Source organism: Crotalus tigris, unplaced genomic scaffold, assembly GCF_016545835.1.
Source record: "Crotalus tigris isolate CLP2741 ecotype Arizona unplaced genomic scaffold, ASM1654583v1 scf7180000018649.364394, whole genome shotgun sequence".
Classification (NCBI taxonomy): Eukaryota; Metazoa; Chordata; class Lepidosauria; order Squamata; family Viperidae; genus Crotalus; species Crotalus tigris.
This window is the reverse complement of record NW_024097123.1, coordinates 98,360-111,539: the sequence shown is the minus strand read 5'-3', so window position 1 is coordinate 111,539 and position 13,180 is coordinate 98,360. Positions and strand designations below refer to the sequence as shown.

Genomic DNA, 13,180 nt, shown 5'->3' with positions numbered 1-13,180 from the left:
CATGTAATAATATGAATTTGTAGAGTTCAGAGTAGAACATTAGGTGGTCTTGGGCAGCAGCACAATAAAAGAGTCAAAGAAAAAAGTACTTTAGCTGAGCTAAATGTTGATAGTCCCCAAAAGTGACCTGAGGATAAACTGCTATTTACTGCAGTTCCTAATATAATATAAGCAATGTCAAATAATGCTGTCTGCTTTTTTCTATATAAGTGCAGCTAAGCTTTTTTCCCCTGCTCATTTTAATTATCTGGATCTTTTTTTTTTCATTTTTGTGTTAAATTCAACCTTAGCATACATTTTTTTTTTAAAAAAATTGTTTGTTTCTTAGATGTATATCCACCTTTTGTTCAGAAGCTCAAGGTAGTGCACATTATGCTTCACTTTCTCACAGCGCCAGTAGCCTATTCAAATGCAGCATGATCAACTTCTTTCCTAATGAAGGATAAAAAGATTAGGGAAGAGTGAGCAATTGCTGGACATGTCCCTGCCTTTCTTAAAAATAATAATAATAATAATAACAACAACAACAACAACAGTTCTGGCCTGTTATCTGAAAGCTGACCTTCTCCCCCCAAAAAGTATTGCCTTGAAAATAAAGAGAAATATTTTAATTCAGTCTTTGAGGTAAAGTGGACTGATTTGTTCAGAGACCTTTGTTGTATATCAGCAGCAATAAACTTCTTATAAAAAGTTTCTATTTGGAGCTTTTTGGTTGTCTTCTGCATCATAAAGAGTAAGCATTGTCGAATCCCTTTTAAGAGGCTGAGGGCTCAACGTTCTCACCAGATGTAGAGCACGTATATGTTTGTTAGTGTATTTCTTTTGAGAATGGAATGTATGTCTAGATAAGCTGGGGTGTATGCTAGCTGTGAGGCACTAGAACCTTACCAGTTGAATTGCTGCTTGCCATCTTGTCTTAAAAACAGCACTCCAAACATTGTAAGAAATTGCCCTAAAAGTACAATGTAAGAATAAACAACAATCTTAAAAAAAAAGAAAGATGTCCAGTAGTTTTGGCTATCAGGTTTATTACTTGCCCTTCCCTCTCACGCTTTTTCCCCCCAAAATGGGAGGCAAATAAAATGTCTGTTTCCTATATTTTAAAGCTATAAATATATTATTTGCTGAAAAATACGGAGTCGTAGAATGAGCTCATTCTCTCATTCTAACCTCGTTGAGTTTACTTTCTTCATCTCTGTTCCTATAGTGTGCAGTCTTTATCCCCGCTGAAGAAATGTGCTAAAATTCTATTTAACGAATCTGTTTTGATCTTCACTTTAATAAGTCAGAGCAGAACAAGTAACAAATGTGCATATTTACCCAGGTAGGTGAATCCAAGGGCTTATCCACATCCTGGATGGCACAATCACCTTAAACAACAGAGGAACATTTTTGCTTTATTAGGAAAATTTCAGCATAAAAATATTTTTCTCATGATTCATAAAGCTCAAAAAATCTAACGAATAACAGTATTAAACTATTAGTTTAAGAAGAAATCCCTATTTCTGTATGGTACTTGCAGTATAATCACTTTCACATGCAGGTAGTCCTCAACTTACAACCATTCATTTAGTGACTGTTCAAAGTTAACAACGACACTGCAAAAGTGACTTATGACTGTTTTACACACTTACGACTATTGCAGCATCCCCGTGGTCACATGATCAAAATTTGGGCACTTCACAACTGGCATGTATTTATGATGGTTGCAGTGGGTCATGTGATCATCTTTTGAAACCTGACAAGCAAAATCAGTGAGGAAACCAGATTCATTTCACAACAGTGTTACTAATTTAACAACTGCAGTAGTTCACTCAACACCTGTGGCAAGAAAGGTCATAAAATGGGGCAAAATTCATTTAGCAGCTGTCTTGTTTAGCAACAGAAATTTTGGGTTCAATTTTGGTTGTAAGTCAAGGACTATCTATACGTAAGCTACCATTTGCTACTGGGCAAATGCAGATCATGCATGTGTGAATGTGCCCTATTATATGTGTGTTTTGATTAGCAAGTTCCTTTCTGTTTATATTTTTTATAGAACTTCCCTATGTCTTCTCTGCAGTCCAACCCTTTCACTAAGCCTCCTGCCTTCAGCAGCACTAACCCTTTTGTTGACCCTCTGCAGTTCAACACTAACAAGGTTGGATTATGCCCATGTGTTTGTGGTGGACTTGGTGAATATGTGTGTATCCTTTTTTCCCTTCCTTTCCTAGACCCTCATTTAATAATATTAATAATGTTTCATATGCCAGTGGTTTGTTGGAAGTGAATATTCTCCCTATTGAAATATGGCCATCATGCTCATCCCTCTCATCTCTGTCCATTGATTAAAGAATGGGTGGGCTAGAACTAAATTATGGCATCGAGGTAGGAGAAATTTTGATAGTGTCTGATGGTAGGTCTTGTTGGAATTTTAAAAAGTTCAGATTTTAAGTGTAACTTTCTAACATGATTTGGGTTTACTTAAAGGGGAAATTTAGAGCTGAGTTAATTGGCAGAATGAGTCCTGTTACTTTTGAACACTGGACTTTGGAACTTTTGACCAAAACATGGATAGAAATATTTTCCCCTTCCACAAATCCTGTTAGGCTTGTAAAAAGTTAACCTAGCAAATATTGACTACAGCTAGTTAACGGTACAATCTTATTCTCATGTATCTGGAGGTTAGCATTACAGCAACTGTAAAGAGGATGTTTGTTGGATTGATTGTAAGTGAGTTGTTTGTTCAGTTAGAAATAGAAAGTTCGGTTTTTACAAGACCAATTTAGTCTAGTGGTTAAAGCACCAGGCTAGGAACCAGGAGACTGTGGGTTCTAGTCCCACGTTAGCCATGAAAACGACTGGGTGACTTTGAGCTAGCCTATCGTTCTGGAGAGAATAGGAGGAGGAGAAAGGAGTATTGGGTATGTTCACAGCCTTGAGTTCTTATAAAAATAAGAAAGGCTTCCCGTATTACCCCTTTGCTCCTACTCATTTTAAGTTTTCACTTAATTTGAATAAGTCAAATTATTCAGCATATATCCTTATATATATATTAACATTTCTGCATTCCCATCCTTTACTTTGACCCTCTGACAATTTCAGAGGCATCATCTTTGCCTTCTAAATATATCTGCTACTTTAGTGTGAGCATAAATAATGTTCATGCCATACCATGAAGAATTCAGGAATTCCCATGACTAAATTTACATCTGATAGTATTAATTGGAGAAAGACATTGATGTCTCTTTTAAGACGTAACCCCCTTTCTCAGCAGTTATCCAATTTCAGACATTATATTTCCGTTCATTTCTTAAGGCCTCTCCACACATTTTCTTTAAGGGCATGGAAATCAATTTCCAAAGTAAGTTCTGCAAAAGGCATCTTTTTAGTGCTTTATTTATTTATTTAAAATTTTCATAAGAAGCACTTCCAATAGTGTACACAATTGAAGGAATGCGGTCTGTGTGAAGCCAGCTAATGTATGGCATCTGTTTTGCCCTTCCTTCGTGCAATCATCCAGTCAATTTATACAGTCACCCATCTCGCATCAGTGACTCTGAGCAGCTCACAAAATTAAAAACCACGGTAAAATATGTTAAAATACAAACAACCACATAAAACCAAATTAAAAACCATCAACATGAACAGAAAACATTTTTTTTCCATTTGTGAAAACAAATTAAAAAATACTTCCTGCTGATTTGCTTTTCCACAGCAGCTCTTCTCTGCCATCTCTTAATATTATAGTATGCACTATTTATAATAGCATCTGTCCATCCATCATGGGATTCCCAAGAAGAACTCTTGATCCAGGCTAATGCAATGTCTCTATCAGATTTCACCTCCATTTACTATTTCAGAGACATTTTTTTTTGATATTTGATATAAAACAATGCAAAATCAAGAACATAATGATCTTTTAGAGGATTCCTTCATATTCCTTAACATGTTCCTCTTTGTCCAGTTTTGGAACTAACATGCAAGGTTTTTGTGGTATGTAGGCTGAACAGACATTCATCTTCACCGAATATGATTTGCAGTTTCCATCTTGTTTGCTTTTTTTATTGTACTGTTGCTGTGTATTTTAACTTCAAAGTCCTGGGTTTTTCTTTTTCATCATCCCATGCATTTTGACTGACCTTAATTCCTCTCTGCCTTCTCAAACACTGTATTTTCCTTACTCCCCACAGGCATCCAGTCAGTCAGATTCAGAGCCAGAAAAAAAATCATTCTGTAATCTGCCTTTGCCACCTCCTTCGGTATTTCCAGCAATGAGCGGTGAAGTTGTGCTGCAGTCCTCTAACAATCATCTGGAAGATTTGGATAAGGAGGATGAGTTTGGATACAGCTGGAGTAAGTAACTTCTTTGTCTGCAGTGTGATGTTTTCAATAGTTTTTCTTTAATTTGCTTGAGTAGAATCTGTGGTCACATCTAACAGCTTTGTTGTTTCCTTGTGCTGTAAGCATTCAGTCTGGGCCATAAGGCTTTAATACAATTGTGCTTCATGTGTAACGCAGGAATGATTGGGATTGTTATTAAAAATATTCCTAAAAGTAGCATATAAATATAGAAAGTATCTTTATAATGAAGGAAGGGATGATGGATAGATTCTCACTTTCCTGTTTTAAAAATGAAATGCTGGGAGCATGCCTTTTTCTAACTTTGGCAAGTGAATAGAAACATATATTCATTCTTGAATTGTTTTCATAATGTTGAGTTGATGTTGGGACTATTGAATTCCAAAGTTGCCATTCCTTTACAATTTTCCAAGCTCGATTTTGACTTCGCCACACATTTGAATTTTGCTCTCTTTATAATTAGGGAAAATCAGTCATCAGTATGGCAACCTGTCAGGAGATCTGCACATGATAGAACTGGAGAAAGGGAAGACTGGATTAGGACTCAGCCTAGCTGGGAACAAAGACAGATCCAAAATGAGTGTCTTTGTAGTGGGCATTGATCCAAATGGAGCGGCTGGAAAAGATGGCAGGCTGCAGATTGGAGATGAGTTACTGGAAGTAAGTGTCTAATAGACTTAAATGAAATATACTGACCTTAAGGACAGAAGAACAATTAATTCAAAACAATTAATGGGTATAAAATGTAGGGTTTAATTAAAACATTATTTTCATCGGTATGTCCCTTCTTTATGTAAGTTGCACCTTCAAATCAGTTTTGGCACTTGGCAACTACATAACTAGTCCTTTTTCTTTAAAAAAGTTTTTTTTTATGGAAATGGTTTGCCTTTGCTTGTTTCCCACCTCTTAGAGAGAGTGATTGACCCAAAGTCATCCAGCTGGCTTTGAGCCTAAGGCAGGACTATAACTAAAGTCGTAGACTATAAAATGTGACTTACAGATTACAAATTATAGCATACAGAGACTGATTTTTATTATTGTTGCTGTGATGGTGGTGGTACTTTGTATGCTAAATGCAAAGTCTGTAGCTTTGGTTGCTTCTTGAGCATTAATAGAGAGAGGACCCTTTTGTTCTCTTGCTTATCCTCTGAAATGGTGTCCTCCTAGAGCAGTGATTCTCAACCTTTCTAATGCCGTGACCCCATAATATAGTTCCCCATGTTGTGGTGACCCCCAAGTGGGTGTGGCCACCAATAAGAGAGTAGGACAGCTAGGGAAAAGGGAAAAAAATGGTGGGCAGCATGGTTTGGTGACCCCCGTGAAATGGTCATTCGACCCCAAATGGGGTCCCGACCCACAGGTTGAGAACCACTGTCCTAGAGATTTGTATAGCTCTTGTGTTCCTTGGTTTAAAAAATCTGTTAAAATAGCAATAGCACTTAGATTTATATACCGTCCCTTAGTGCCTTACAACGCTCTCTGGGCAGTTGACAGTGTCAGCATATTGTCCTCTAACAATCTGGATCCTCATTTTGCCGACCTTGGAAGGATGGAAGTTGAGTCAACCTTGAGCCCCATTAGGATCAAACTCCAGGCTGTGGGCATAGTTTGTCTGCAATACTGCATTCTAACTATTGCTCCACCAAACATGGCTTTTCTTACAAGTGAAGGCAAACATACGTGTCCCAGGATAAAGTTGCAGGATCCAATCTGGGTCAGTCACTCGGACCAGAGGTTTAGTCTTCCAAGCTTTCAGGCTTGTGTTGGAAGTTCCTCAGGGAACTTCTTTCCACCAGAATTGTTTTTCTTCCGCAGACATGGGTTAAAGTAGTTGGTAAGCCTCTTCCAGGCTTTTGCTGTTGAGCTGTTTGTTTTTTTTCTTCCAGATAGGTTTTGTCTCTTTTCTGCTTTGGTTATTTGTTTGTTATACAAGTTGTCCAGAGTCACTATATAAAATGGCCTTATTCCTTCCTTCCTTCCTTCCTTCCTTCCTTCCTTCCTTCCTTCCTTCCTTCCTTCCTTCCTTCCTTCCTTCCTTCCTTCCTTCCTTCCTTCCTTTGAGAAAATAGAATACAGCAGCCAGAAGGGCATGAAAATAATCTTTGTGGGTCCAAAGATTTCATATGCGTGTACAAATTATACCTTGGACATTAATGATGTGTACAATGGCACCTTCACAAAAAAAAAAATCTTAAAGAACAGTCAGGATGATATTTCAAAGATAATCTCCCTAACAGACTCTGTAGGGAAGAGGAATTGCTCTCTTCTCTTTGTGCTGCCAGAAGCAGTTCTATCCACAGAACTTTGGAATATGTTTGGTGTCATTAATTTAAAGATGATTAACCTTGGAGATTTAAGCAAAATATTCAGACATTCTTGTGTAGCTATAAATTAGTCTGATTACAAATTGTTTTGCAATTATTTGCATTTATTAGTCTGCTTCTCCGTGCCTTTGTTTTCATTTGCCAAAAAATAAGTTATGAATCATTAGTGAAAATTCATGATGGTGTTCTCAGTGTCAGCCAAACCACTGCAATCAAGCAAAGGGCATTTCAAATTCAGGAGAGAGGCCAGTACAAACCAACAACTGTTAGAATTTTGATAACCGGGAAAATAATACATAAAGAATTCAGGATTAGTATCCACCATGGAGTGACTGAAGAACAATATTAATAAATTAACAGTTATAATTAATTAACAGGTTATTACACTGAATAAATTATAACAATAATGAGCTTTGCATATGACCGAATTGGTTTGAGAAGAAATAATGAAATGTGTATTGTCTGTTTGTACCATGCTGATCAGATAAATGGACAAGTTCTGTATGGAAAAGCACATCAGAATGCATCTTCAATCATCAAATGTGCACCTTCTAAAGTAAAAATAATCTTTATCAGGTAAGAAACGTTTAATATTTTAATATTTTAGTCTTGTCTCAGTTCATCTTTCAAATAATGGGAAGGGCATCAAAAGCACTGCTAAGGGTTTTCTTGAATTATATACCTGTTTTCAGAATTGCGGATATTAATTTCAGAGTCGTTCTGGAATGAGATAGAGATCAATAGCCCAAATCAGTAAATAAGTAAATAAATAAAGTAGATATTTTTTTTACTAAAAAAATTAAGAAGTATTATTTAGATATTAAAAATTTAAAGAAAACCTCATCCAACACCAGTTCTGTAGTATTAAAATTTTGTACTTTTTGTTTGATAGAAACAAAGATGCTATCCATCAGATGGCTATTTGTCCTGGTAAATCAGTGGCATCGCCATCTTCATCTTCTGGAATGAGTCAGCACGAAGAGGTACAATGCATATTCAATATTCATCTTAATTTAGTGATTGAAAAAAATGTTACTTATAATGTTTTCCATTGAAAATAATCACAAGGCAAAGACAATTTTAATTTAGAAGTAATTTCCTATAGATATTTTGAGTAAATTTAAACATGTCTCTTTTACAGCTATTGTGAATATATTTTTAACGTATTTATTTTGTTTAGGGGGAAGTGAACATTTCAAGCTCTAATTTACCAATAGATCTGACTTTATATAAGAACGTTCAAAATGTGGAACTACCTAAGGTAAATATGTGTATTTATGTTCTGTTCGTATCTTTGTAGACCTAAATGAATTTCTGGCTGTAAATTTCTTTCATTCTGATGCAGACGGTACGAATGAGGTAAATCGCCTCATATTTTATTTATGTATTTATTTACACACAGAGACACATTGATATGACTAAGCATGTACGAGAACATTGTTTGATGTGCTTAAATTTCCCAAATGCTTTTTAAGTTTCTGTAAAATGTAAAACCTGAAGGGTGGCTTAAATTTTATCTGTATTTTAGTTTGAAAAAATTAGGTTAAACTTTAATTGTGGAGAATTTGCAAAGACAGAATTCCTAAAGTATCATTTTACCATTGGTTAAACTCTTCAATAATGGTAGTTGTCCTTTGTGATTCTTTAGGATCAAGGTGGCATAGGTATTGCTATTGGTGAAGAAGATACACTTAATGGTGTAGTTATTCAGAGCTTAACAGATCATGGTGCAGCAGGAAAGGTAAACTCGACACTAAAAATGATAAAAATGTTCATTTCCTCCTCCTTGGCCTGAGTTAAAGGTAGTTCTTTGATTTCAGGATGGCCGAATTAAGGTTGGAGATCAAATTCTAGCAGTGGACGATGAAATCGTTGTGGGCTATCCTATAGAAAAGGTAACTGAGCAATGACTACCCTAGGAAGCTTTTGAAGATTTGTTTGTCATAAGCTGAAATACTTGATTATTTTATTTTTATTTATTAGATTTGTTAGCTACCAAATTTATGCCCAGGGTAACTCTGGGCAGCTTATATGTTAAACAGGATAAAAACTATATAAAACATGCATATAACCCAAATACACTATTATAAAAATATAAATTATCAACTCTTAACTAAAAGATGGGAAGAGAAGGAGAAGGACGAACAGGAGTGCATGTGGGATTTAGATACTTTCTATGGGCCTAGGATTGTAGCATTGTTCAATTTTTAAAACTCAATTCCTATCTCACATCTCGTTGAAGACACCTGTCCAAGAGAACATGTCAATCAATCAGATAATTGTTGATCAGGGTAAGAATCACTGATGTTTAATGAAACATTTAAAACATCTCCTTTCAAGAATGAATGAGTGTGTGTGTGTGTGTGTGTGTGTGTGTGTGTTGTGTGTGTGTGTGAGAGAGAGAGAGAGAGAGAGAGAGAGAGAGAGACTCTGTAGCTGATATATTGGCAATCATCTCTTGGCAGGGAAAAAAATTTATAGAAATGGGCCTTCAGTCAAATATTTCTTCACAGACATAGTGTTTGCTTTTCTCTTACAACTTAGCTATAATACCTCTGCTGAATATTATACAGCCTTATGTTTGTTTGTTACATGGTAATTTATTTTATTAAGTTTTTCTTATGATCTGTTCATTATTTCAACAAGTTTATCAGTTTGCTGAAAACATCAAAGCCTAATGTGAAACTCACCATTAGTTCAGTTGAACCCGAAGGCCTGGCAGTTCCTCAGCCACCGTTGTCAACTTACAGCACCACGCTGAGTGAGGGAACCAATATCCAACCATTACCAATTGTTCCATCATCTGAGTCACCAGAACCAGAGTTAATTAAAGGTAAGAATTTTCATTTACTCCATGTTAAAAAAAAACACCACTGTACTGTATCCATATCAATGTGCGTGTATGCCCATAAACACCTACCAATTATTGAATCAGCCATTAGCCTATATGTCCTTGACTTGGTACCTCAAATGTTCTCCTTTGTAAGATTTAGGCAAGTTATATAGAAATCAATATGTTTCTTTCTTCCCCTTTCTTCTTTTTGGCCTTTGGAAGTTCAGATAGTCTTTAATTTGGGAACCACAACTGAGCCAAAATTTCTGTTGCTAAGCAATACAGTTAAGTGAGTTTTGCCCCATTTTATGGTCTTTTTTGCCATATCTGTTCATTGAATCACTGCAGTTGTTATAATCGCACGGTTGTTAAGTGAATCTGGTTTCCCCATTGACTTTGCTTATCAGAAGGTTGCAAAAATCGATTGTATGACATCCAGCATTGCAACCGTCATAAATATGAGTTAGTTGCCAATCTGAATTTTGATCATATGATCATCGAGATGCTGCAATAGTCATAAGTGTAAAAAACTATCACTTTTTCAGTGCTGTTGTAACTTTGAGCGGTCACTAAATGAACTGTTGTAAGTCGAGAATTATCTTTATAATTAGCCAGTTAAGTAGAAATATTTGTATGATCATTAAATATATTCAGCTGTAAGACAAATTATCACTGAATTTGTCCCATGGTTAAACATGGCTCTGTAATGGTATGACATACGTTATTATAATATTGTTTGCTGAAATACTGCAGAAATGCACCCCAAAGATGGTTTTCATTTAAAATAAAAACTTTACTGAGGAAGCGGATACCTTACAGTTGTTGATGTTCTGGTATATCCTAATTCCACCGAGGACATATATCCATGGGCCTTATAAATCCCACATTATGGGGTAGCTGCTCTCAACATGGTTTGCAAAGTAGTACTCTTGATGTAAAACAACAAACTAGGAATCTTAGAATCGCAGATTATAACCAGTTCTTCTAATTTGTGTTTTTAGATGCAAGCAGGTCTTCAACTCCAGCCATGTTAGCTTCTGACCCAGCCACTTGTCCAATTATCCCAGGTTATGAAACAACAATCAGTATTTCCAAGGGACGTACTGGTCTTGGATTAAGCATTGTGGGAGGAGCTGACACATTACTGGTGGGTAAAAATGGTTTTTGTAATCCCTATGTAATCTCTGGCTAACATTCCTAACACAAAAAACCATGTTCCATTGAATGTAATGACACCTATCCTCAGGTATGTGGATGTAAGATTACACTGTGAGACTTACATAAAGTGATTCAAATAAATGAATTTAAATACATTATTGGAAGTAAATTTAAATCCATAACTGCATAAAGTACTAATACCTTAACAATACCTTAATCTGTGTTACATTTCATTCCTATTCGTTCCTAGTTGTATTAAATATTTATATGTTTTTGAATCCATAAATTACTGAAGTTTTTAAAATGTTAGGTTTTTTCCTTCTTTTTATCATATTTTAAGCTTCTTGGTAATGTTATTTAATACAACGTTTGTTGTATTAATTATTTCTATAATGTTATATAAAATGTTCTGATTTGTAATATTCATTAAGAGGTACATAATTAAGATCTCAAGGGAGAGGGGGGGCACAACGACCTAGCAGTTAAGACACTGCGCTTGTTGACCAGAAGGTTGGCAGTTGGAGATTCAAGCACTGCCTGGGAGGGTGAGGTCTTGTTACTTTCCCCAGCTCCTGCCCACCTTGCAGTTTGAAAACATGCAAATGCAAATAGATAAATAAGTACCACTTTGGTGGGAAGGTAGCAGCATTCCATGTGCCTAGGCATATAGTCATGCTGGCCACATGACCATGGCATCGTCTTCGGATAGTTGCTGGTTCTCTCGCTAGGAAACGGAAATTTAACACCATCCTCTAAAGTGTGCCGCCCTGATCCTAGTACAGACATGCATGAACCTATAGTGAGAGTTCAAAAAGGTGTTTATTCAACCCCCCCCCCCAAAATAGGTCTTCAGAAAGTACCCACATTGCACAGGTTCAGATTCCAAGCTCAGCACCGCAAAGGTCACTGGGTACACACGAAGTCCAGGAAAACAATTCACAAGTCAACGGGTCAGGATACACAGCACGAGCACACAAGGCACAGAACTGGGCACGTTGAACCAGCAACGCTCAAGTCCTCTGGGCAGGATTAAGTAGGCGAGGTGTGACCCTTCATGAGGGGTGAGGTTGCTTCCTCATGAGTAGTCTAGGCTCTAGCCCAGTGTTTCCCAAACTTGACAATTGTAAGGCATGTGGACTTCAACTCCCAGAATTCCACAGCCAGCGTTGCTGGCTGTGGAATTCTGGGAGTTGAAGTCCTCATGCCTTAAAATTGTCAAGTTTGGAAAACACTGCTCTAGCCCACCAGCATTGCACCTGTCTCATCTCCTCCTTACATGTCCTTGAATCGGGAGGAGGTGTGGGCTCTACCACCTCCTAATCGCTAACCGTTAGCAGCTGCCCCCGGTCCTCGCCTGGAACCTCCTGACTAATTCGCTGCAGCTTGCCTCACTCAGCCTCAGCCTGTCCCTTGTCCAATCCATCCGGCTGAGACTGTTCTGTCAGGCTCTGGTCCTGAGCTAGGTGATTGTGCAGCTCCACCTTTTCCTCTGCTAACTCAAATTCCTCCTCCTATTCTGAGCTCGCATCTGGAGAGGGGTCCCAGGGTGAATCTATGACGCTGAGTTGGATATAACTGGATACAGGAAATCTTTCCCTTTTTTTTAAAATTAAGATCTCATTTTTCATTTTTCCATTTTTCCCTATTATTAATGCATTTCCATCTTTAGTTTCTAAAAATACATTGCAGCACCCGAAACCGATTTAAAAATACATTTGCATAGAGGTTTCTGAATCTTAATGTATTTTTGTGTGTGTGCTTTCTACATTGAAAAAGCTTTAAGATAGTTGCGATACATGGTTATGAAGTTAAAGTGAGTGATAGAATCTTTCAAATCTACAGGGAGCCATTATTATCCATGAAGTATATGAAGAAGGAGCAGCATCCAAAGATGGAAGGCTCTGGGCTGGTGATCAAATCTTAGAGGTACAATATTGAACGTTTTACAACTTACGGTATCCTTCTGTATAGGAAACAGAAATGATGGGGAGAAAAAGTAAGTTGTGGAGATTTATGTAATTTTTGTAGTAAGTTAGCGTACATATTCAGCTTTTGACATCTATTCATTTTAGGTGAATGGTATTGACCTAAGGAATGCAACACATGATGAAGCTATAAATGTTCTCAGACAGACACCACAGAAAGTCCGCCTCACTGTTTACAGGGATGAAGCCCAATATAAAGAAGAAGACATGTATGATGTACTGAGTATCGAATTACAAAAGAAACCAGGCAAAGGACTTGGATTAAGTATTGTTGGGAAAAGGTGGGTACAGAGAGGGTCTTTTGAAACACTTATTAAATATAATTTATGCCAGTAAACTAAAAAGTAAAGTTAACTTGGTCCAAACCCAACCAAAGTGTACAGAGTAGAGGTTTAGTTTTGACATGTTCTTGACTTCCTGCTTAGCTATGAAGTAAGTCTGTATCAGTTGCCTTCTGCATAAAAATAAGAATTATTTTCAGATCCACTCAATAAAACTGATTATTAGAGGATTTATTTATCAGGAGTGCATACAAACTA

The 13,180-nt window shown here is 36.8% G+C and overlaps 1 protein-coding gene across 22 annotated transcripts in view; it reads left to right on the top strand.

Moving 5' to 3' along the window:
- MPDZ (multiple PDZ domain crumbs cell polarity complex component) overlaps positions 1-13,180 on the top strand; it is a 98,991-nt gene that overhangs the window by 63,817 nt on the left and 21,994 nt on the right. For 12 of the 22 annotated variants that reach the window (XM_039355227.1, XM_039355233.1, XM_039355236.1 and 9 more), the window contains 12 exons: positions 2,039-2,182; positions 4,173-4,335; positions 4,805-5,001; positions 7,150-7,241; positions 7,558-7,648; positions 7,846-7,926; positions 8,314-8,406; positions 8,486-8,560; positions 9,312-9,498; positions 10,500-10,645; positions 12,499-12,582; positions 12,729-12,922. In XM_039355227.1, the coding sequence (XP_039211161.1) occupies positions 2,039-2,182; positions 4,173-4,335; positions 4,805-5,001; positions 7,150-7,241; positions 7,558-7,648; positions 7,846-7,926; positions 8,314-8,406; positions 8,486-8,560; positions 9,312-9,498; positions 10,500-10,645; positions 12,499-12,582; positions 12,729-12,922 (1,547 nt within the window). The remainder of the gene's footprint in view (positions 1-2,038; positions 2,183-4,172; positions 4,336-4,804; positions 5,002-7,149; positions 7,242-7,557; positions 7,649-7,845; positions 7,927-8,313; positions 8,407-8,485; positions 8,561-9,311; positions 9,499-10,499; positions 10,646-12,498; positions 12,583-12,728; positions 12,923-13,180) is intronic. The other 10 variants (XM_039355242.1, XM_039355241.1, XM_039355239.1 and 7 more) reach the window with 2 other exon arrangements.